General features: G+C 36.9%; 5 protein-coding genes across 5 annotated transcripts; all 5 read left to right on the forward strand.

The window, feature by feature from the left end:
• Nucleotides 1-271: 271 nt before the first annotated feature.
• On the forward strand, nt 272-3,050 carry LOC112521369 (photosynthetic NDH subunit of subcomplex B 2, chloroplastic). The gene is made up of 3 exons (XM_025130195.1): nt 272-709; nt 1,574-2,017; nt 2,713-3,050. The coding sequence occupies exons 1-3, from the start codon at nt 293-295 to the stop codon at nt 2,905-2,907; spliced, it is 1,056 nt and encodes a 351-aa protein (XP_024985963.1). The 5' UTR covers nt 272-292; the 3' UTR covers nt 2,908-3,050.
• Nucleotides 3,051-5,813: 2,763 nt separating this feature from the next.
• Nucleotides 5,814-8,146, forward strand: LOC112521201 (protein NDH-DEPENDENT CYCLIC ELECTRON FLOW 5). Its single transcript, XM_025129915.1, has 3 exons — nt 5,814-6,348; nt 6,494-6,964; nt 7,777-8,146. The coding sequence occupies exons 1-3, from the start codon at nt 5,815-5,817 to the stop codon at nt 7,969-7,971; spliced, it is 1,200 nt and encodes a 399-aa protein (XP_024985683.1). The 5' UTR covers nt 5,814; the 3' UTR covers nt 7,972-8,146.
• Nucleotides 8,147-9,266: 1,120 nt separating this feature from the next.
• LOC112521165 (cellulose synthase-like protein D4) lies at nt 9,267-13,251 on the forward strand. The gene is made up of 3 exons (XM_025129874.1): nt 9,267-9,706; nt 9,782-11,743; nt 12,233-13,251. Exons 1-3 carry the CDS (start codon nt 9,267-9,269, stop codon nt 13,194-13,196), a joined length of 3,366 nt encoding a protein of 1,121 aa, XP_024985642.1. The 3' UTR covers nt 13,197-13,251.
• Nucleotides 13,252-13,743: 492 nt separating this feature from the next.
• On the forward strand, nt 13,744-14,771 carry LOC112521166 (NADPH-dependent aldehyde reductase-like protein, chloroplastic). The gene has a single exon (XM_025129875.1). It carries the CDS (start codon nt 13,886-13,888, stop codon nt 14,690-14,692), a length of 807 nt encoding a protein of 268 aa, XP_024985643.1. The 5' UTR covers nt 13,744-13,885; the 3' UTR covers nt 14,693-14,771.
• A 1,714-nt stretch (nt 14,772-16,485) lies between these two features.
• On the forward strand, nt 16,486-20,832 carry LOC112521421. The gene is made up of 7 exons (XM_025130277.1): nt 16,486-16,976; nt 17,361-17,415; nt 17,577-17,651; nt 17,756-17,847; nt 18,389-18,470; nt 19,374-19,457; nt 20,468-20,832. Exons 1-7 carry the CDS (start codon nt 16,615-16,617, stop codon nt 20,585-20,587), a joined length of 870 nt encoding a protein of 289 aa, XP_024986045.1. The 5' UTR covers nt 16,486-16,614; the 3' UTR covers nt 20,588-20,832.
• The last annotated feature ends 3,376 nt before the right edge of the window (nt 20,833-24,208 follow it).

The following is a 24,208-nucleotide window of genomic DNA, read 5'->3' on the forward strand; positions in this document are numbered from 1 at the left end:
AAGACGAAAACCATAACTAGTTGTAATTTAAAAGGATGAAACTCGTAATTTCAAAAACACGTGAATGAAAATAGCAATTTTTAATAAACCACAAGGACTAAAGAGCAATTTACTCAATAAGTTGTTTTCAGGGTTAACAATTCGACGGGTTGGTTCTACACCCAATAGTTTGGGGGTGTAACGTGTCAAGTTTCAATAATTCAAGGGGGTAAAAGGAAATTTTGTTAAGAAGAAACCAACAAATTGGAAGGGAATGGAAGCAATTAGAATTCACTTTATCATCTTCAATCCCATGGCTGCAGCTTCTCTTCTATCTCTCTCTCTTCCCAAACCAACCATACTCGTTCCAAAATCAACTGCTTCCACCATAACTCCTTCTGTGACAGTTACAGAGACGCTTGATCAGAAATTTGGCCGGAAAGGGATCAGATTCTTCGAGTATGACGACGGTGCTCAGATGGCAGAACTTACTGTGAGAAATGGCAGTTCGTTGAAGCTTCAATTGAACAATGCTCATGTGACTTCTTACAAACCTAAAGTGTATTGGAAAGATGACGGATTTGAAGAGGTTTTGTATACGACTTCGTCTGCAAAAGGTGGAATTGGTTTGGTGCTTAATAATGCTTCTGATGATTCGAAATCTAAAGGTGTGGATTTATCGAAATGGATCGTCAAGGATGTTGATTCGGACTCCATTGATGCTCTTCAGGTTCTGTTCCTCTTTTGCTTCATCTCCATATGTATGAGTATGAATTCATATCAAATTTAAATCACTTGCAAACATATATTATATATACATACAGTTGAGAACTTGAGAATTATACCTCGTCTATTATTATTTAGACTAATTATCGTCTAAAAAGGAAAGATAAAAAACATAAACTCTTGATGATTTTGAATCTCAATGTTCACTCATGAATTGTGTTTTAGAAGAAAATTAATTCGGTACATCTCGGTATACTTTATTAGTATTGACATTCAATTATAATTGATTTAACGATGAAGATTTTCTTACGATTTCATCGTAACTTTTTTTCTCTTACCGGATATATATATAATATGCATATTTAATTGTTTGTTAGATAAAATATACAAGTGGATAATGTTACGTGAGTTCATGGTTCAAGTTCTTTTTGATTAACAAAAAAATAACGGATATAAGATTTTAACATAAAGAAAATTAATACAATTTTTATTAAAAAAAATCTGTAGTTTATATAAAATTAATAAAACACCCTATTAATACATTTTCATACTTACTTTTGGAACTTGTCTTATTTAATTTCGATTGTATGATAAGTTTTTTTATAGTTATAATTACGTTTTAAAATATGTTATAATCCGTTTAATTTATTTTTTATATTTAAATTAAAAAATAATAATTATATATGATAAAAAATAAAATATATAATGTTTACAAAATTATATTTTAGATTGGATTGGATCACGATTAACCGACACAAGAAGTGAAATTAGGTTGGAATTGAAGATTATATAGGTGGATGAGAGAAAAAATAATATTTTAATTATGATTGAGTTGAAATAGATTGTGAGTAACTTTTAATTAATACAGGTAGAGCTGAGTTGCACCACGAGTGGACCTCTCGACATAACCTATGTGATCTCCCTCTATGCTCTAAGCATGGCAACAGCGGTTATAGTGAAGAACAATGGCCGAAAACCCGTTGATCTGAAAACCGCTATTCTTACCCATTTTAAGTCCAAGAAAAGAGGAGGAACCGCCATTGATGGCCTCAGAGGTTGCTCCTATTGCACCCACCCTCCTTTATCTTCTTCGTTCGAGATCCTATCGCCACCTGAAGCAATGAAACCCGAGGATCCCGGCTGGTTTTCGTTCGGCTGGGAACCCGAGAAGAAAGTAGGGGTTTGGAGTGTGCAAGATGTTCCAATCACCGTCTTGAAACATAAACTTAGCAGAGTTTATAGTGCTCCTCTTGAGGAGAGATCTAAGGAGTTCTATAACACACCTCCATCAAAGTATGAGACCATTGATCAGGTAATCTTTATATGATGTTTGCAATCGCGTTATTTTGTCGTACCAAAATAATCGTCAATAGCGAAAAAGAAACAATGTGGACCATACACTGCAAAACACAGAGGCTTACCGACGAAAAAATCTGTCTGTAATCCACCGGGAAAAGCCTATGACTATTTAATGGGATATAGAAGATATTTGGACCATTGATCACTTTTAATCTCAATACACCAATACAGTAATTAGTATTTAGAAGGAAATTGATCTGGTGTATCTCATTAGTGTTTCTCTTTGATTATGATTGATCAAAGGGTGAAGATATTTTCTTACCATTCTCACTATAACTTTCATTCTCACCGCAACCCAACCCAATGGACAATGACTATATTTCTAATTTATTAGTAAGGGGGTGTTTGGAATTGCTTATAAAAACAACTTATTGACTTATTTCGATGTGCCATCGATAATAAGCACTTTTGAGTGTTTGGATAAACAACTTATACCGGTGCCAAACCAGTAATAAGAAGTTTTTGAATAAGTTAAATCTTTCTGATTTATAATAAGTTGATAGTGCTTTTATAGAAAATTATAAGTTGTTTCAAATAAGCAATCCCAAACACCCCCTAAATAAAGATTTTGTTTGAAATTCTAAAGCACTCTTATTAGCTTTTTTTGTCAAATTCAAAACTAACATGAATGTTTGCATCTATTTTCAGGGAAGGGAATTGTTCTTTAGGGTGGTAAGAATTGGTTTCGAAGACATTTACTTGTCGAGTCCTGGATCATTGTCTGAGAAACACGGAAAAGACTATTTTATCTGTACTGGTCCTGCTTCGATGTTGGCTCCAATCACTATCGAACCGGGTGAAGAGTGGAGAGGGGCACAAGTTATCGAGCATGATAATTTGTAATTTATATATAATCATATTTATTTTATAAAATTTAAATTCTGTCACAGATTTTCTTAACACTTCCGATTATGTACATCTACCAGGTGCAAGTGTATTTTAAGAGCAGAATATGAAATAAATTACATGTTTTGAATTGTTTTGGGTATCTATGACTATTTATGTGATTGTACACCCATGTGGATTGTTTCAAGTTTTTGTCCACTTACAACACTTCAGAGGGTTAGAAAAGAATGTATACTGATAGATCGGATCGGATCGGATCAGAAGAAATAATTGTGAAAAAAAATTAGGATTTTAATTTGATATATGTATTTTAGATCCATTTAGCAAACAATTACTGGATAAGTGCTTACTGGTGTCAATTACCTTACCGTATGAGCATGACAAAAACCGAGAATCTTACCCGATAAAAAGTATAACAAGAACCGAGATTCTTACTTGGTAAATGAGGAAGAAAACTCTTATTCGGTTAACTCTTACCGGATAAGATACACCACCAACAATCCATTTCGATGATCGAAAATGTTATCCGATAACGAAAGGATAAAGACTCTTATCGATAAATGGTTATCGGTAAGCATTTGATAAACAAAGCCCTTCATACTTTTTCACTCTTATCCTATCTCCGAAAATTTTGTTATACCTAACCAAAAAATACATTTTTGTTTCATTCAGACCTATAGATCTCATCTGAAGCCAAATGTAAGACCACAAATCTCTTAGGGTGCGTTTGGTGCGCAGACAGGACAGGACAGGACAGGACAGAACAGGACAGGACAGGACAAGACAGGACAGTTGTTCAGCGTTTGGTAAGACAGGACAAGACATGACAGAACTGGTTAAAATGACCAATTTACCCCCAGTAAGCTGTTTAGTGTTTTTTTCACCAAAATCAATCTTAATTAAAAACTCACTAGCATAAATCAAGTAGCAACTTTACCAAAATCAGGGGGCAGTGGGTTCATCATCTTCATCCACAATATCAAACACATTTACCAAAAGTAAATCACAGAAACCAAAATTCAAACACAAATTGATGCAGGGGGCAGTGTTTGGTACATGCATCCCGTATAAAATGAGAACCAAAGCCTCATCCAAGTAAAAGATTGGGAATAGGAATTCCACCCTAGGTATGGTTTGCTTGTTTATTTTTCTGCAAACACATAGCAACTGTGATTACCAATGCAAACATAAATGCATCTCCATTGCTGCTCAAGTTAAAGTCACAAAAGTTGTTGATGCATCAACTTGAACCTACCAAAATACCAAAAGTAAATCACATAAACCACCTTAGGTATGGTTTGCTTGTTTATTTTTTCTGCAAACCTTCGACCATCGAGAAGCTTATAACAAAAAAAGATTTCAAGAATTTTTTTTGAACAATACTTGCAGAAAACATGCTGAACAGGTTGGGAATTCAAAGGGAAGACACTGTTAATCGAGAAGTAGCCGTCGATTATGCAGGTGAAAAACCTCGATTGGATATGGAGAGAAGAGAAGCTTACCATCGATTGAAACAGTGGAGAAGAGAAGAACGCCGATCGGAACTTGCAGACGATGGTCGCCGTCGATGAAGGAAGCGATGGAGGCAGGAACGATGGAGCAGCCGATGTAGGGGAAAAAGGGTAATGAGGGAAAAATGTTTGAGTTCCACTTAGTTCTAGGGGGGTAAGGTAGAACTCGCGTGTCCCACCCTTGTCCTACCTAGTTCTACTTAGTTCCATATTAAGCCGCCACACCAAACGTAGGACAAACGTGTTATGTCCTGTCCTGTCCCACCTTGTCCAGCGCATCAAACGCACCCTTAAATATCATATATTTTCTGATCCATGTGTCAAAGACACTTCACCTTCTAATAGGGTTGCACATGGGTTGGGTTGGGTTGGTCAGGTTTGGCAATCTGAACAACCCAACCCAATGTTTGGGTTTGAAAAATATGAATCTAACTCAAACAAAACAAAACTACAATCCTTCGCATCTCAACTATATGGAGTTAGGTTGAGTTGGTCAAGTTGAAACTTGGGTACATAATTTACAAGCTACCTAAGCATTTATAGTTAAACGAAGTAAAATCAAAATGAAAACATACAAAATGCTAACAAATTCAACAAAAAAATTGAAGCTTCATGCAACAAGAAAGTAGAATTATAGTTGAAATTGCATATAATTTTGAATATAACTAATTACGAGTTGATATAATGTCTAATATATATATATATATATATATATATATATATATATATATCAAATGTTTAACAATCATATTAAATCCATAGTATAAAAAGACATCGAGTTGGATTCAGTTTAGTTACCCAAACCCAATAAATATATTTTGACCTAATTTTGTATCAACTATGTATCGAATTACGTTGAATTAATTCTTTTTGGTATTTTAAACTGGATGGAATGGGTTGATCAATTCTTTGAGTATGCTTACGTCCCGTTTGGTTTGCAGGAATGTAATGAATTTAGAGGTAGTTGTATTTTAAATCAATTACAATCACATGTTTGATTTGTTAGATTGTCCAGATTTGAAATCCTACAAACATAGTATTTTAAATCCTTAAAGGCTGCTCAATATTTCATAGGATTGTATCCAATAAGTTTTTTAAAAATATTAAAAACATTTATTTTATAGTAATCGAATAATAAAAATATTTTTATAATTATTTATAGATAATGAAATCCAATTCCATTACAAAACAAACACACAAATATTCTCCATTTCAATTCAAATGCCTTTGTAAAATCCAAATCCTTCAAATATAATCCCACAAACCGATCCGATCCGATCCGAACCGAATCCTAATCTATTTGGGCCGCTGGATCATCCATTTTACCGGTTCCGGTTCTTTCCACGAGATATATACGATAGTAGAAGAATAATTAAAAAAGGAAGAAAAAACAATGGCCATGGTTCACAGTTCCATCTTCTCACCCAACTTCATCCATCTTCAACCTTCAACAAACTCCATAACCAAAATCGCCTCTTCTTTCCCATCTTCTCCAACTAAATATCACAATAATTTGAATTCGCACACAAGAAACTTCCGATTGCCTAGAGTCGCTTCGATTCCACATCCACCGATCAACGTCGGTTACCTAGAAACAGAATTCAGTGGCCATGGCGCCTCCTTCACAAGCCTCGGGGAAAGCTGCGTTGTCAGGATGGGGCTGGACAACGGGAGTGTAGCCACTCTCATGCTGCCAAGTGGACTGATTACATCCTACAAGGCGCCGATGTGGCATGGAGGATTACTGGAATTGCTGCATACGTCGGTGTCTGAGGGAGAGGACGGCGGTGGTGCGGTGATTCGTGGTGGCGTTTCCTTAGCTTTCAGATGTGAAGGAGGTGGTGATGAAGAAAATGGAGAGATCTCATGGTCTCCGAGTATTTGGAGTCTTCGCAATGTTGGAGGAAGTCCTCAAGGGTCCATTCAGGTGAATGCATTAAATGCTTTGTACCGTACAACTCCATAATCGATAATTTTCCATTCTACCGATTCGTTTTTCCGATTATTGATCCCTTATGTTCAATGACCGTTGTTTGATTTGTATATTATCGATTATAATCATTATATTACAGGTAGAACTGATCGCTAGCGATTCAGAACACAAAATCCAAATCAAACACATTGTGACTCTGCAAAATGATGCCATAAGCTCAGAGATTGTGATTACCAACTTTAGACCATCGTCACTCCGACTAATGGGGTCGATCATCGGTCACTTGGCCGTAAGCACCCCAGAAGCAACTTTTGCCGTCGGGCTCGAGAGTTCCAATTACTTCGTTAAGCCACCGATTTTCTCAAACTTTAGTATAATTCCTCCTGATTTCAACAAGAATGATTCAGATTCCAGAAACTCGTGGGGTCCAACTGCGTTCAAGCAACTGCTGTCGGGATGGGGGATGGGAAACCCTAATGATGGCCGCGGCGATAAGGGACAAAAAGATGAGGAGATGGAGGGTGAAGAGGATGGTAACTACAAGCATTTAACCGAGAAACTGAGCTTGATCTACACCAGTGCTCCTAGGAGTTTCACCATCATGGACAGGGTACTTCTCCTGAATTGCACCAAAATTTGACACATCAATCGTGCTTTGTGAGTTGTACTCTTTGCATAAACAGTTGTACTGATCCCAAATGACCAACACAATTATCAGGAAAAAAATATTTACATTATGGCTACCCGAATAAATTCTCTCAGAAAAATAGCAACAAATCGCAGGTTAGCGCCACAAGGCATTTCCCTTTGCGGTTTTGCAAGCTGCATAACGGGCTTGCGGCTTCACAATTTGTGACTTCGGCTTGTTTCTTTAGCGTAGACGCAAGGGACTATGATCCCACAACTTGCGGTCTTTTTGCGGTGGACCCACTTTTTCGCATCAATTTTGTGACGGCAAGGAAAAATATACTGCCCGGTTGACTTGCGGTTGTTTGGCTATTTTGTGAGAAAAGTTTGTTTGGTGGCTATAAATTATAAAGTAAATGTTTTTTTCTTGAGGTGGTAAGTTGAGATGATAACCCCCAAAACGAAGGTTGTGAAAAATATTGAATTGCACAGGCCCGAGTCTGTTGAACCCGATTTTAATGATGCAAAAAGGAAAACCTCAGGTTGGGCTGGACTTTTGGGCTTGAAATTGGGTCGATTTTAATGATGCAAAAATATTTTTCTTTTCTTTTTACTAAAAATGTAACAATTTAAGTACTAAAATTATTTTGCAATTGTTACTCTAATCTGACTTGGAGTTAAAATTGTAACTTTAACTATAACTCTAACCGGACGATGCTTATTTGTGTATCTCTACTATAATATACTGCTTTTGTTTTGAACACATTCTTGTAAGACATTCATTGTGTTTTACAGGGTAAAAGGAACTCGGTTGTATTGGGTAGAGAAGGCTTTAATGAGTTGTACCTTTTCAGCCCCGGCTCGAGCCACAAATCATATGGCAAGTACTCATATATATGCATCGGTCAGGCGGCATTGCTCAAACCGGTAACCATAGGTCCAGAATCCGAATGGAGAGGGGTGCAACACTTGCACAACCCGAATCTTTAAGCGTATGTACATTTTCTTGTTACATAGAGATTACTCAGTTTGAAAATTCCATGACCAATTTCTAGTAATAAAAAAAAAGGTTACCATTTCATGATTGCTTGGGTCATATTTGATAACCATAAACTAACTTATTTTTTGAGCTTATTGAAAAACCATGTATTATAGTAAACTATAAAATAGCTTTTTGACATAACTGCACATTATATTTTTCTTTTAGTTCATTTATATCAAATCAACTAGTTTTTATGAAACGTGACTTGTTTGGTATCTAATTGTTAGTTTATTAGTCATTAACTAGTTTTTCACCTATTCACATTCTCCTAATAGTTAACTAGCAATTTGCTTACCAGCTAGTTTGCCCGATATAACATTGGTAGATGACCACACTTGCTACTAGGGGTGCTAAAAAACCCGATCAACCCAATCCAACGCGAAATAATTCAACCCGAAGCAACCCGATGTCTAATTGAGTTGTAAAATTGTCAAACCGTAGGCATTGAGTTGATATTAGGTTACTATTATTGGAACCCAAATCAACCCGATAAACTCGATATTCTTTTATTTTTTGGATTTAATATGCTTGTTGAATTTATATTATTATATACATTAGACAATTACATTATCATGTATGCTCTTCATATACACATATTTTCAATCTATTCACATCTATATATAACTCATTCGTATATATATTCAGTAACTATGAACATATATATGTAAATTGAGAAAATTAACTAAATGTGATATATGTAAGAAGTATGGATAAATTGTATCAAATGGTTGATGATGAAAAAGAAATTATGAGTAGAGAAATAACATATTCAAAGTTAGAAAAATATTTTAATGTACCAAAGTATCTACTCGACCAACCCGTACGGGTTGGTGCACTTTGATTTGGATTGGGTTGAGATTTTTCAAAACGCAAGCATTTGGTTGGGTTGTTCAAATGTCTTCAACCCAACCCATTATACCCTACTTGCTAGCTCCTTCCTAGCTGTTTAGGCATGTAACTTTCTATTTTAGGTAACATATGTTTTCAATCTCTCTTTATACCTCCTAAAAAGTTTCTATATAGATTTGAATGAGTAAAACTTTAATATTCAAAGTTACTATTTATGGAAAGAAACAGTAACCCATCGTTTCCTCCTGCTATTTCGCCGCTCAACCCCTCCCATTCTTGTTCGAGTACCAACTACCCGATTAATTCACCAAAATGAAGAATGCTCGAGAAAAACAAATAGATTTCGGATTTGTTTGGCAAGAGATGGAATCTAATCAAACTAGGTGGTGAGGGAATGGCAAGTTCCCAACCATCTAAGAAGACAAATAAGAGCACCGGTGGAGGTGGTGGTGCATCCTCCGGCCAAAACGTTAAATTTGCACGTCGCACATCTAGTGGGCGTTATGTGAGCTTATCTAAGGATGACATTGATGCATCCGGGGAGACATCGGGTGATTACACGAATTACACGGTTCATATCCCCTCAACACCCGACAATCAACCAACAGAGACGTCAGTTGCTACAAAAGCCGAAGAACAATATGTTTCTAATTCACTCTTCACTGGTGGTTTCAATAGCGTCACACGAGCCCATCTCATGGACAAAGTGATCGATTCGGAGGTGAACCATCCTCAAATGGCAGGATCAAAAGGGTCATCATGTTCCATGCCGGCTTGCGATGGCAAGGTCATGAAAGATGAGAGAGGCGTTGATATTATCCCTTGTGAATGCAGGTCAATTAGTTTTTCCCTTGTTCTAGCCGACGCGAGACTCCAACATAAATGACTCGTTTTTGGTTCTTGGTACAGGTTCAAGATTTGTAGAGACTGTTTTTTAGATGCTCAGAAAGACTCTGGGCTGTGCCCAGGATGCAAAGAGCCATATAAAACGGAAGATAATGATGACGATCCACCTGGTGGCACTGGAACATTGTCACTTCCGGGACCGGACGGTAAGGGTGGTGATCCACGGCAGCGTATGTCGGTGGTGAAGAGGAACCAAAATGGGGAATTTGATCACAACAAATGGCTGTTTAATGAGACATCCGGTACATATGGAGTTGGAAATGCGTATTGGCCACCAGAGAATGGTGATGGTGATGGAAAAAGCGGTGGTCTTGGAGATCCGGCCGATAAACCGTGGCGGCCACTCACCCGGACAATGCCTATTGATGCAGGCATCATTAGTCCTTACAGATTGTTGATAGCAATTCGTTTTGTTGTTTTGTGTTTCTTTTTGGCATGGAGAATTAGGCACCCGAATAACGATGCAATGTGGCTGTGGTTCATGTCGATTGTTTGCGAGCTCTGGTTCGGGTTTTCTTGGATCCTTGATCAGATCCCAAAAATTTCTCCAGTCAATCGGTCCACTGACCTCCAGCTTCTTCACGACAAGTTTGAGATGCCGGACAGGACCAAGAATCCGACCGGTCGTTCTGACCTCCCCGGTCTTGACTTCTTTGTGTCAACCGCCGATCCGGAGAAAGAGCCACCGCTTGTCACTGCCAACACCATCCTCTCGATCCTGGCGGTTGAATACCCGGTTGAGAAGGTTGCTTGCTACATATCCGATGACGGTGGTGCCCTTCTCACCTTCGAGGCAATGGCGGAGGCTTGCAGCTTTGCTGATCTATGGGTGCCGTTTTGCCGGAAGCATGACATCGAACCAAGGAATCCCGACACTTATTTCTCATTGAAGGGCGATCCAACCAAGAACAAGAAACGGACGGATTTCGTAAAGGATCGGAGGAGGGTGAAACGAGAGTACGATGAGTTCAAGGTCAGGATCAATAACTTGCCGGATTCGATAAGGAGAAGATCAGATGCGTTTAACGCCAGGGAGGAGATGAAGATGCTGAAGAACATTCGGGAGAGCGGTGTAGACCCATTGGAGCCGATAAAGGTCAAACGGGCCACATGGATGGCCGATGGCACGCACTGGCCCGGTACTTGGGCTAACCCTAGCGCGGATCATAAGAAAGGTGACCATGCTGGTATCTTACAAGTAATGTTGAAACCTCCGTCCCCTGACCCATTACGCGGGTCAGGGGATGACAATCTTATCGACTTCTCAGATGTCGATATAAGATTGCCAATGTTCGTGTATATGTCACGAGAGAAACGGTCCGGCTACGACCATAACAAGAAAGCCGGGGCCATGAACGCACTGGTGCGTTCCTCTGCGGTCCTGTCTAACGGACCGTTCATCTTGAACCTAGACTGTGATCATTATATATACAATTGTATGGCGGTTCGAGAAGGGATCTGCTTCATGATGGACCGTGGTGGCGAAGACATTTGCTACATTCAATTCCCTCAACGGTTCGAAGGAATCGATCCCTCAGACCGTTACGCCAATCATAACACCGTCTTCTTTGACGGAAACATGCGGGCACTCGATGGGCTACAAGGCCCGTTTTACGTGGGAACTGGATGCATGTTTAGACGTTTTGCGTTGTATGGGTTTGATCCGCCAAAGCTGTCGATGATAACCCCCGAAAAGAAAGGGTCCGACGGCAACGTATCAGCGCCCGAGGCACAAGCATTGAAGGCGACCGATTTCGATCCGGACCTTAACGTCAATGATTTACCACGACGGTTTGGAAACTCGACACTTCTGGCAGCATCTATACCTGTAGCCGAGTTTCAAGGCCGTCCTATCGCTGATCACCCGGCTGTCAAGTACGGTCGTCCTCCCGGTGTCCTTCGCAATGCCCGTGAACCTCTTGATGCCACTACAGTTGCTGAAGCTGTTTCAGTTATTTCTTGCTGGTAATCCTACTTTTGATAAATAAAAATTTGTTGTCCCGATGTCACGACCCACGTAAATCCACATCATCAATTTAATGAGAGGAAAGAACAGTAAAAAAATAATAATAATGATATGGTTTTACGTGATTGGTGAAGACAAGCCGATTTGGTGTAACATTTTTATTCAGCTTTGATGCCACTATACCAATTTGAGTGGCCCTTTAGAGTGTAGCTCTGTGGGCAAAGAGGCGGAAAGACCATGCTCAAATACACAAGAGACTTCGAATCCTATAGGAGACGTGTTTTAGCTTCAACCGTTGAGAGTCAACTCTGGAATGCATGTCCTTCCTGGGTGGGTTTTCAAATTTAATCCAATGTGGATGAGTTTTCAAAAAGAAATCGACTAAAAAGTGAATTTAGTTGATTAGATCGGCTATTTTGGTCGATCTCCAATTTCTTTCCTGAAGGATTTATTCAACGAATTAACAGTTGCTGTTGCTATAAACACAGGTATGAGGACAAAACGGAATGGGGTGATAGAGTGGGTTGGATCTATGGATCGGTGACGGAAGATGTGGTGACGGGATATCGGATGCACAACCGTGGGTGGCGGTCGATCTATTGTCTCACGAAACGAGATGCTTTCCGTGGATCTGCACCGATCAATCTCACCGATCGTCTCCATCAAGTTCTCCGATGGGCTACCGGCTCCGTCGAGATCTTCTTCTCTAGAAACAATGCTCTTCTAGCATCCAAACGACTCATGTTTCTGCAACGTTTAGCGTACCTAAACGTCGGCGTTTATCCCTTCACATCTCTCTTCCTCCTCATCTACTGCTTCCTTCCGGCGCTTTCGCTGTTTTCCGGCCAGTTCATCGTCAAAAACCTCAACACCACCTTCTTAGTCTACCTCTTACTGATAACCCTGTGTTTGATCGGACTCGCCGTGTTGGAAGTGAGGTGGTCCGGTGTGTCTCTAGAAGATTGGTGGCGGAACGAGCAGTTTTGGCTGATCTCCGGTACGAGCTCTCATTTAGCGGCCGTGATTCAAGGGCTATTGAAGGTAATTGCCGGAATCGAGATCTCGTTCACGTTGACTTCAAAAGCTGTTGAAGATACAGGTGATACTTACGCAGAGCTGTATCTAGTGAAATGGACGTCGCTGATGATTCCACCGATTGTTATCGCGATGGTTAACGTTCTTGCCATGGTTGTGGCCTTCTCGAGGACGATCTACAGCATAACGCCGCAATGGGGGAAGTTCATCGGCGGTTCGTTTTTCAGTTTCTGGGTTTTGGCTCATTTGTATCCGTTCTTCAAAGGATTGATGGGGAGGAGAGGGAAAACGCCGACGATCGTGTTTGTTTGGTCTGGGCTCATCGCTATCACACTCTCGCTGTTGTGGGTGGCTATTAATCCTAACTCCGGCATGGAGGACGCCGCTGCCGGAGGAGCTGGCTTTAAATTTCCGTGAAAGAATAAGATGTTTGTTTGTAACATTAATTTACGCCATGGCTTCCAACCCACGTCGGAGCCTTTTTTAAATATTCTGTTTTTTCCGGTTTTAATAGTTTTGTATATTTTATTTTAAAATGTTATTAAATTGAAATTTATTCTTAATTTGCTTCCAAGATGAGGACCGAGGGTGAGGCCGTGAGGTTGAGACGGTGAAGGTGATGACCGAGTTGGATTGGATTGGATTGGAAAACCATTATAGGTCTGAAAAACCCCATTTTTGACATTAGGTTTGAAGAGTAAAATGATCATTTTTGACATTTAAATTGTTTATTCAGTATAACCGAACAACAACTTATCTGTTAATATACAGACAACTATATCTATACAGGTCTTAACAGAGAACCGAACAACCTCTAAATACACCTCATTTATGAATATTTTTTCCACGTATATCAACGTGAATACCTACTTTTTAGGTCGTAGAATACATAAATTGACATAATATGTGTAAATATTGGTTTAAAAAAATTAACTAAAAAGTGAGATTCGTTATCTACGTAAATTTCCTTCTGCAAAGTGAAACAGATCAAGAAAAGGAAAGATGACTTCAGCAGTGACGAAGATTTCTGTGATGCAGTCAGCAATGTACCGGTGATTCTATTAATACGGATACCACCCCTCACTATTCACTCAATTACCCTACTTATGGCTGCCCATATCACCACCGTCTCACCGTCGCAAACCACCCTCCAACTCCAGGATAGGGTTGCAATCGTCACCGGTGGTTCCCGTGGCATTGGCAAAGCCATTGCCCTTCACCTTGCATCCCTTGGGGCAAAGCTCGTCGTCAATTACAATTCCAATTCCACCCAAGCGGATCTAGTCGTCTCGGAAATCAATTCCAATTCCCAATCCGAATCTCCACGAGCTATTTCTTTCAAGGCCGATGTATCTGATCCAACACAAGTGAAATCCCTCTTTGATGCAGCTGAATCCGCCTTCGATTCCCCGCTATATATCCTTGTGAACTCCGCCGGCATTCTCGACTCCACCTACACTTCGATTGCCAACTCGTCCATCGACGCATTCGATAGGACCTTAGCGGTCAACACAAGAGGACCATATTTATGCTGTAAGGAGGCGGCGAACCGGTTGAAACGAGGCGGCGGAGGGAGAATTATTTGTCTGACGTCATCGATGGTGGTGGCTCTGACGCCGGGATTCGGGGGGTATGCTGCGTCTAAAGCGGCGGTTGAAACTATGGTGAAGATTCTGGCAAAGGAGCTGAAGGGGACGAGGATCACGGCGAACTGTGTAGCTCCAGGTCCTATCGCGACAGAGATGTTCTATGAAGGGAAAACTGAGGCGATGGTGAAAAGGGCGGTGGAGCAAAGTCCGTTGGATAGACTCGGGCAGCCGGAGGACGTGGCTCCGTTGGTAGGGTTTTTGGCCAGCGACGCCGGCGAGTGGATTAACGGCCAGATTGTTCGCGTCAACGGTGGATATGTGTGAACCATATTTGCTCCCATAATTCTACTTGTATCGCAGCCGATGATATTTGATTTCAGTAAAAACTTGATTCCGAATTTAATTTTAGGCTTTCTCAACTTTTAACTCCTATTTTTTAAACATCGTTCATCATAAAATAATGATATATTTATATTAAAAAAATAAGGTTATATGATGTTTAGGATTGCTTATGAAAAACAACTTATTAACTTATTTCGGTGTGACATCGATAATAACCATTTCTGAATGTTTGGATAAATAGCTTATACCAGTACTAAATCGATAATAAAAAGTTTTTAAGAAAACTAAATCATTATAATTTATAATAAATTAATAAAGACTTTTATAGAAAAACATAAGTTGTTTCAAATAAACAATCCCAAACCCCCTCTATATACCACTTGCATTTTTGGACTGGTTTTGTCCCAATATTAATATTTCATAATAAAAAAAATTATTTTTTAGGTATGTTTTATTATTACTATTTTTATCAAGGGAATCATAATTTTACTTTTAATTATATCAAGATTAATGATTTTTTTTATCTTATAATTAATAATACAACTATAAGATATGCATTTAAGGTAAATTTGGTTTGATGGAATGCTTTTGAAGAATTTGACATCTTTGTTGGTTTGATTTATAAGATCAAAAATGAAATTTTAATAAAAGAGACAAACTACATTGTATTTGATTTATAAGATTTATAATAAAATTTGAGTAAAAGAGAGAAACTGCTACATTGGGATGACAAAAAGTGACACAACCCATTAATCCAATTTAAACACAACCCAAAATTAGTAGGTTAGATTAAGATTTTTAACTCATTTAAGTAAGTGAGTCTATTGTTCAACTCATTTAACTAAATGAGTTGGATTTTGGTTGAAATCTTTGACCAATTTTCAACTCATTTGGATTATACATTGAAAAACCTCCGGGTGGAGAGGTTTTTGTCATATTTCGTAATTGTACGACTTGGTTTTTTAGAGTTTTTTTTTCTCTATTTAATCAATTTTAAATTTACAGAATTTTATAAAAGTTTGGTATTTAATCAAATTTATTTATTAATATTATTAAAGTAGTCATATTTAAATAAAATTAGTAAATAAATAAGGTAAATTAAATACATAATTAAAGTAATTATATATATTTTTATATATTTAAATTAATGTCTCAAATTTGGTAATTATATATATTTTTATATATTTAAATTAATGTCTCAAATCAGTATTAGAATGGTACTCACGCAATGCAGCGAGATACATTTTTTTTAATATTTCGTTTTATTTTTGTCTGTTGATATAATATGATTTATGTGGCTTTGAGAAAGATACTTTTGAATAAAAATAAATTTGAAAAAATATATTGATAATAATATCAAATTAACTATTTAAAAGTTATTGTTTTTATATAATTTATTTAGGGGGTATTTGAGATTGCTTATAAAAGCAACTTATTGACTTATTCCGGTGTAACACCGGTAATAAGCACTTTTGAGTGTTTGGATAAACAACTTATACCGGTGTCAAACTAGTAATAAGAAGTTTTAAAGAAGTTAAACCCTTCCGACTTAAAATAATTCTATGTACAACCTAAAGAATAAATAAAACCTTATTGTGACTGAATCTAACCTTTTTAACTCCAAATCGGTACCCCTTTCGACTTTCTTTGTTTGGTACAATCCAAGGACATAATAGTAATTTCAAAGAGAAGGTTAAGGCTGAAGATATTCGAAGTCGGGTAGAGGGAATATATGTGGTAACAGAATTTTCCTTCAAAAATGATTTAAAGGAAACTTCCACAACTCAATCACTCGCAAATTCCAACAAATCTTCTCCAAATTCGCCAAAATCTGATACTTTTGTGTATAAATTAGTTGAAGGGTGATCAAAATCGATCAAACAAACAGAACAAAACGTTTGTTAATGGCAGAATTCACCGCCCTCCGTCGCCTGAAACCGATCTTCATTGTTGACGAAATGTTGGTAGGGTTTGAGCCAAGAGATGTCACCGGTGCCGCGATGTACGGCGGCAGAAGCTGCGGGGGATTGAGAATAGCAGAGAAACGGAGGATCACGAGGTTAAGCAATTATAACTACAATCGTACCGTTAGAAGTACTAGAGTTTTCGCATCGGCGTCTGGGAGCAAGTCGAAGGATATGAAAGGCACAGAAAGGCACGCGATTGTTGATCAGGAAGCTATTTATGATGAACTATTGGGTGATCCTGATTATGATAGTGATGATCTCTCTTGGTTTAGAGGTTTAGTGTTGGACATCTCGTACAGGTTTGTGCTTTTCACCTTGCTTTTAACGCGGATATTTTGTGAAGCTTGTGTTGAAATAACATACACCATGGTGTATAAAATATCGTAGTTTAAATTTGGTGAGGTGTTACTGGAAAGCTGTTATTAGTTAACTGTTCACATATTAATAATCATTATATATCATCTGGTGCATTGTTGTTGTTTAAGTTCTTACGTGGATCGCTGTGACTGTTTAACATGTATCGTGGGTTCTTCTTTCTTTGAAACTGTTCTAAGTTAGCTATATATTTGTTAGAATTACCACCTATGACTGAAGGTTAAGGTGTTAATTTGAGGGAAATGATTAGCTTCTTCAATCCGTATAGTGATCGCAGTCACTGGATCTGACTGTGATTATTGATCTAGGCCTATAAATGTTGTCTGCTGGAAACGTGCCATTTGTTTGGAGTTCATGGAAAAGGTTAGACATGTTTACTTGTAATTACTTAAGATTGAGAAATTTATTGATCTCAATTATTTATGCAGTTCACTATGTGCTGGTATATCTACTCCAGTTGGGCCTTTCATCTGCAGTTCATGGATTATAGTAGTGTCTGAAGTCTGTGAATGTATGTTATACAGGCTGATGTTCTGGAGTATTATGATCAAACTGTGAACTCTCCCAATGGATCCTTCTTTATACCTGCTGTTTTAAGGGTAATATGTTATGTACCCTTATCAGTTTATCAATTTTTGGGTCAACACCTTCATCCATCTGGCTTGAGGAATGTTTGAATGCGTCATTTTATCTGTTTTCCCAGGTTCCACATTTGCTTCAAGTTGTCAAGAGAAGAAAAATTATGAGTACGCTTAGTCGAAAAAACATTTTGGCTCGTGACAATTTTTCTTGCCAGTAAGTACTCTGCTAAACGTAGATGTTGAAATCGTTAGTAAATTGCTTCTAAGAATGCTTAATGTTGTAAAGACAAGTAAAAATATGAGATTACATAATTGAGTTGACATAGTTCACTGATAACTTTTACAAATACGTTCATATATTCTAATTGCTGATCTGACAGTACGAACAACAGTAAAAGGGTAAACATGAATTGTTGTTATTTAGGCATACAACTATACAAGTGCAAGAGACCTCCTTTGGGGGCCTGCTTAATTCTGCATTATTACATATGTATCAAACGTTTAAACATGGTTTAACTATGAACCTTCTAATTTACCAACCTCCCTTGTTACAAAGTAACATTTCTCCACTTCACAAGTGTCTTGCACAGAGCACTAGTCTGTAAATTTTGTTATGTTTCTATCATTTCTGTGGTTTGTTTAACCAAGTTAACTTTGAAGTCATAAATTAGGCAGATACAAATAAAAACACCTATTGTTTTAAAGGAGTAATAATTGCAATTTGTACTCTAACATGTTATTTGTAATATCTACAGGTACTGTTCTTCTACTGTGAACTTAACTATTGACCATGTCATACCTATATCGCGAGGTGGGGAATGGAAATGGGAAAATCTGGTAAGACATAAGATTTGTCTACCGAACCTTCTTAGGTTATCTCGATAAGTACTTCTGCACCCTATCTATACATAATTAACTATAGTAAATCTGACATGATTGCTGGATACATTGTGCATGGATGCAATGCTTTTATTGATTACCAATGCAAACAGAAATGCATCTCCATTGCTGCTCAAGTTAAAGTCACAAAAGAGTTGTTGATGCATCAACTTGAACCTACCAAAAGTAAATTATTGAATTGGTATGCTGGGCATAAAAGCTGTTGCACCTATATAATTTTTTTTTATCTCTTACAGAATGAGTGTTTGCAGAAAAATAAACAAGCAAACCATACCTAGGGTGGTTTCTGTGAAGTTGTGAATATTATCCTATGAGTTTGAACTTCGAATAGACATGGGATTCCTATTCCCAATCCTTTACTTGGATGAGGCTTTGGTTCAAATTTTATATGGGATGCATGTACCAAGAGGTCCCATGTGCTCTTTCCCAACCTGTTGGGTGACTGGACATGCCATCCACTAAGCTGCTAAGGTCCTCTTGGGAAGCTTGAAAGGTAAGTGGTAGGATGTATACAACTAGATGAAGTCCAGATTGACCTCTGGGTGGGTGAATATCTCCGTATTACTTGTGGTTCTGCGATAGTTTTCTTCTTGATGTATAGGTCTTTGAAGACTGGTATGCAGATTTCACTTTTCTAGTTTTCTGACATGAAGAGGAAGCTCATATTTATTAGGTTGGAGTATTAATATTACATGCAACTCCTGAAACAATCAAGTACAATCATGTCATCATGTGTAAAAGTTTTATACGACTAACAAATTGTCTATAATTCCTATGTTAACTTCCTTTATCTGAAAGACTTTTTCTGAGAAGTGCTAATGCAATTGTTCTCCATGACAGGTTACTGCTTGCTTAAGTTGCAACTCGAAGAAAGGTCATAAAACTCCTGAGGAAGCAAACATGAAGCTGCATAAGGCCCCAAAGGTATTCTCTAATTTCCATATTAAGGATTTGTCTTGAAATACTTTCTAAAGCCGATCATAAGTAAAGGTCTCCATAGGGTTTCACCATGATTTTGGTATCATGCAACTTCTTCTAGCTTTTGAATAGCTTTAGTGAGATTTTAGAGATGAAAATTATCCAATGGTCTATTAGCTCATTTAAACAAACCATTAAATTGCTGATCACCATCCAGAACCATTCTTTAGCAAATTGTAATGCATTGCATGAACTGTATATGCATATAGCTTTCCACAGGTTATGGCAGATCATCCTTGGCCCAAATAAACGACTCAAAACCGATCTAATATGGCTTGCAACAGACCATCCATGGACCAAACCCTCACAGATAATCGCCATCCAATCCTGCTTAATGTGCTTGGACTTAACTCATAACAACTTAAAGCTGCTAGAGCCTCAAGACTCCTAATAGTTGGTAAGCATAACACCAATAGGGTTAGAGTCCCACAGCGGCTAGACTTGGACCATTTATTCTCAAACTATGTTAAAAGTTGAAACCTCCCTTCTTTCCTCGAGGCTCTTTTGGAGACTAATATGGAGGTTACACATATTCTCACATAATATAGGAGGCAAGATCTACCACAGTACCACACTAGGGGCTTGGCACTCTGGGGCAATCTGTACTCATCTACCTCCCTCTTGAAACTCTGGGACAATTTGTGCCCGCATAGCCACCGTTGGACGGAGGGGGCACATGGCTAGACTTGGACCATTTTGTTGAAACCTCACTTCTCTCCTCAAGGGAGGTTTCACATATTCTCACAAATCCTATGCTAAAGAAAAGCATAAGATCATCCAATCATTTATCCTTGACATAATACCAAAGAAAACTAACAAACATTGGTCTAGCATCCTAATTCTCCCTTCAAGAATTGATGTTAAAGTGGGGGTATATTAGTATGATTCATTGGCCTTCTTTGCTACATCTCTTTATCCGACACCAACTAGTAATGAAAGATATAAATTTGGAGCAGGCCCCTAAAGACTATGATGTAATTGCCATACCCTTAACAAACACCGCGATAAAGATGCTGAGAATGAGAAAAGGAACTCCGGAAGAGTGGATTCAGTATTTGGGAGGGCCATCTCCGTGACATCATTTTGGTCGCAATCTGTACATGTTCATGATTCAAACATAGTGTAAGCTTCTTTATGTACTCCAATGACCGACCCCCCCTTCTCCCACCAGCCGGTGATCTTTAATAGATAACTCTATTGTATATATATGTAATGTAGCATTCTATGTATATTCATCCAGGACTCGGATTCTACATTTCTATGGACATATGTATAAACTCGAAGCCACTCGTAAATAAATGCATGCAAATAGGCTTCTTTATTATGGTTGCCTTAAAGTTCCGATCGGATTTTGAGCATTTTTAGAGTAAAACATAAACCTTCATGAGTAATTGGTAGATTAGGGTTGTGAATCTATGGTGATATCCTTTGGTGATCATATATAGTTTATGATGTAATGTAAACAAGCTTTTTGGATAAATATTCAATGCAATTTTAGGGAGCAGAACATAATTTGGTTTAGTGAAAGTTTGATAAACCAAATTGTGCTTCTACCATACAAGTTTCTAAAGCATAACAGCCAAACTTCTTTTATAGAACACATTTTACAAATTAATAATATCACATTACATATTTTCACTTAACGAACATGGTAACCGGTTAATACTTCAACCGGTTATCCGGGTACTTAAATGTTTAAAACTTTATATCTTAGGTACCAAAATGGAAGTTTTAAAAGTACGTTACCCAAAGTAGGAATCAAGTTAAAGTACGTTACTTTTTCGTGCAATTTGTCTTCTTAAAACCCCAGCTTACAAAACAAACATTTCACTTCCATCATGCAAATATCTTCCAACAACTTTAACTTTCCGAAAAATTGTTTTACAATACAAATTACTGAAATTAGAGGTATTACGCATTAGAAACTTGTATGGCTAATGGTAAACGTCAATGCTATTTGGATATGATCCCGATGGTATGTCGAAAAAACAAAATTCCACGGTGTATGACACGTTCCAAAATTGGTTCGTTTGACTTGTATGATTGATAAATCAAATGTTTAAGTCGGTCAAGTTAGATTCAATAAGTAGATCTGAAGTAAATTACACCAGTTTGATATGACTTGTAATGTTTAATCTACGACGTACAAGTTATTATTACAGCATTATACTTTTCAATGGTGGAGATATATGAAGAACAATTTTGATGTGAATTCAATGTTGATTTGGTTTCTTTGTTTTCTCCATGAACACCAATTATTGCTGGAAGTAACAGGTGAAGGGTATGTCCCATTGCCATAACTTTTTAATGTAGGTACAACTTTATTTGCATGCTTTCAATTTATGATAATTCTTTTAAAATACAAAATTAAAAGTTAAAATTAAAAAAAAATTACATTCAACTTCAACAGATTCTTTAAAATAGAAAATTTTAACATCAATTATATTATTAAAATATTTTATAAATTAACCACAAGGGTGGTGCCTGATTGGTTTAAGCTTGGCTCTAAAGGTCAAAAGTATCAGGAGGTCACAGGTTCAAATCCAATGAGGAATAAAAATCCCCTTGTGGCCACAGAGATTCAAATGCGGTGACTCCGGGCTATCTGCAAAGCAGGTGATCGGCCTGAAATTAGTCGGCTTGCATAGCGGGTTGGATATCCAGGTTAATAAAGAAAATTCTATAAATTTATAATCCCAATACATTTAAAAAAACTAATAAATCAATCTCATTGGTGGAAAATATTAAAATATTTATAACTCTTTATTAGAGGGTTTTAGAGAATTTCTATATTTGGAGTTCTCTTTAGGTTTCTCTATTTTAAGAAATAAGATAGAGAATTTATTGAAATAATATAGATAATTAAAACGTTATTAAAACAATCTCTTGAAGATGTTATAAATATTTTTTTTGAAGTATATAATATTTATATACAGCAAATAGAATAAATAAACTCACACACCCTCCTTACATTTGGTGAGGTTTGAATCTCTGACTTTTTAGGACATCAAACACTCACATACCGTTAGACCTAGGGGTGCACAAAAACCCGACCAACCCGATCAACCCAACGCGAAATAACTCAACCCGAAACAACCCGATGTCTAATCGAGTTGTAAAATTTTCAAACCGTAGGTATTGGGTTGATATTATTTTGAACCCAACCCGATATTCATTTATTTCTTGGATTTAATATAATTGTTGAACTTTTATTAATATATACACTAGACAATTACACTATCACGTACGCTATTCATATACACATCTTTTCAATCTATTTACATCTCTATATAACTCATTCATATATATGTTCAGTAACTGTAAACATATATACGTAAATTGAGAAAATTAACTGAATGCGATATACGTTAGAAGTATGGATAAATTGTATCAAATGGTTGATGATGAAAAAGAAATTATGAGTAGCGAAATAACATATTCAAGGTTAGAAGAATATTTTAATGTACCAAAGTATCAACCCGACCAACCCGTACAGTTTGGTTGGGTTGGGTTGCACTTTTGTTTGGATTGGGTTGTGTTAAGATTTTTCAAACCACAAGCATTAGGTTGGATTCTTCAAATGCCTTCAACCCAACACATGAATACCCGTAGTTAAACCCTCTTGGAGCTGTTATATACACACATTTATCATTTATGGTAAGGATGTGGTATTCTCTCACCTCCACCAAAATTATATGCCTTATAGTTGTTTACTCTAGTAAAACTACAATAAGAAGCAAGTCATTGGACTACTACAACATGTCTATAAATGGAAGTCCATATAAAGGTAAACCATTTTTACATCCAATTTTTTTTTAACTTTCAACGCTTAGTCGTTTTCGGTACGGTCCAAATCTTGATTTTGAAGTTTTTTTTGAAAGTTTTGACCTTATTGGTTATGATAACAGTCGTGACTATAAAAAGGTTCGTGTCTCTATTATAAAAAAATAACTTATTAAGCATCATGTATCATTTATTAATGCAAACATCTTAAAAGACGATTTTACAGTACAACTTATTAAAATTATATGTTTTAACTAAATAAAATTAATTGACAACCAATTGATAAACTTCAACTTTATTAAGTTTGAAATGTGAATTGTCTTAAATATAATTAAGTTTGAAATAAAATAAATTAAATAAGAACAAGTATTCTATTCTTTTTTGTTTTGATACCCATATATATATATATATAGAGAGAGAGAGAGAGAGAGGGGTATTATATAATCATCTTATTTGTATAATTGTTACAACCTAGTTTTAATCGTCCATCTAGTCTAATGAATATCTAGTTCCGTAAATATATCGATTGTTTTCTAATATAAAACGTTGATCATAATTAATGAATTTTAATCATCTTTCATAAATATCTCAATTTATTGCGTTGCATTGATTGTACAAATGAGATAAGTTGCATTACGAACGTCTTCTCTCTCTCTCTCTCTCTCTCTCTCTATATATATATATATATATATATATATGTACGTATGTATGTGTAGGGATGAGTTCAAATAAAAACCACTCAATTTGTAAAAACCGTGAAAACCTCATTCAACCAATCATAATTTTTCATTTTGTTTATTTTTTTGTAATTATAAGAGATTGATTAACCATTTTTATTGTGCAAGGTGTTAATCATGGATATTATCATCTTCATTATTTTAATTTTAGAGAAATACATCAAACAGTTTCATTAA

The sequence above is a fragment of the Cynara cardunculus genome (genome assembly GCF_001531365.2).
Source record: "Cynara cardunculus var. scolymus isolate 2C chromosome LG 11, CcrdV1, whole genome shotgun sequence".
NCBI lineage: Eukaryota > Viridiplantae > Streptophyta > Magnoliopsida > Asterales > Asteraceae > Cynara > Cynara cardunculus.

Bases quoted from the DNA above. Each gene is read 5' to 3' on its own strand.
- LOC112521369 (XM_025130195.1), top strand. From the start codon at position 293: ATGGCTGCAGCTTCTCTTCTATCTCTCTCTCTTCCCAAACCAACCATA. The intron at 710-1,573 runs GTTCTGTTCCTC...TAATTAATACAG, and splicing joins ACTCCATTGATGCTCTTCAG to GTAGAGCTGAGTTGCACCAC. The intron at 2,018-2,712 runs GTAATCTTTATA...ATCTATTTTCAG, and splicing joins AGTATGAGACCATTGATCAG to GGAAGGGAATTGTTCTTTAG.
- LOC112521201 (XM_025129915.1), top strand. From the start codon at position 5,815: ATGGCCATGGTTCACAGTTCCATCTTCTCACCCAACTTCATCCATCTT. The intron at 6,349-6,493 runs GTGAATGCATTA...ATTATATTACAG, and splicing joins GTCCTCAAGGGTCCATTCAG to GTAGAACTGATCGCTAGCGA. The intron at 6,965-7,776 runs GTACTTCTCCTG...TGTGTTTTACAG, and splicing joins GTTTCACCATCATGGACAGG to GGTAAAAGGAACTCGGTTGT.
- LOC112521166 (XM_025129875.1), top strand. From the start codon at position 13,886: ATGGCTGCCCATATCACCACCGTCTCACCGTCGCAAACCACCCTCCAA.
- LOC112521421 (XM_025130277.1), top strand. From the start codon at position 16,615: ATGGCAGAATTCACCGCCCTCCGTCGCCTGAAACCGATCTTCATTGTT. The intron at 17,416-17,576 runs GTTAGACATGTT...TATGTTATACAG, and splicing joins GTTTGGAGTTCATGGAAAAG to GCTGATGTTCTGGAGTATTA. The intron at 17,652-17,755 runs GTAATATGTTAT...CTGTTTTCCCAG, and splicing joins TTATACCTGCTGTTTTAAGG to GTTCCACATTTGCTTCAAGT.
- LOC112521165 (XM_025129874.1), top strand. From the start codon at position 9,267: ATGGCAAGTTCCCAACCATCTAAGAAGACAAATAAGAGCACCGGTGGA. The intron at 9,707-9,781 runs GTCAATTAGTTT...TTCTTGGTACAG, and splicing joins ATTATCCCTTGTGAATGCAG to GTTCAAGATTTGTAGAGACT. The intron at 11,744-12,232 runs GTAATCCTACTT...CTATAAACACAG, and splicing joins GTTTCAGTTATTTCTTGCTG to GTATGAGGACAAAACGGAAT.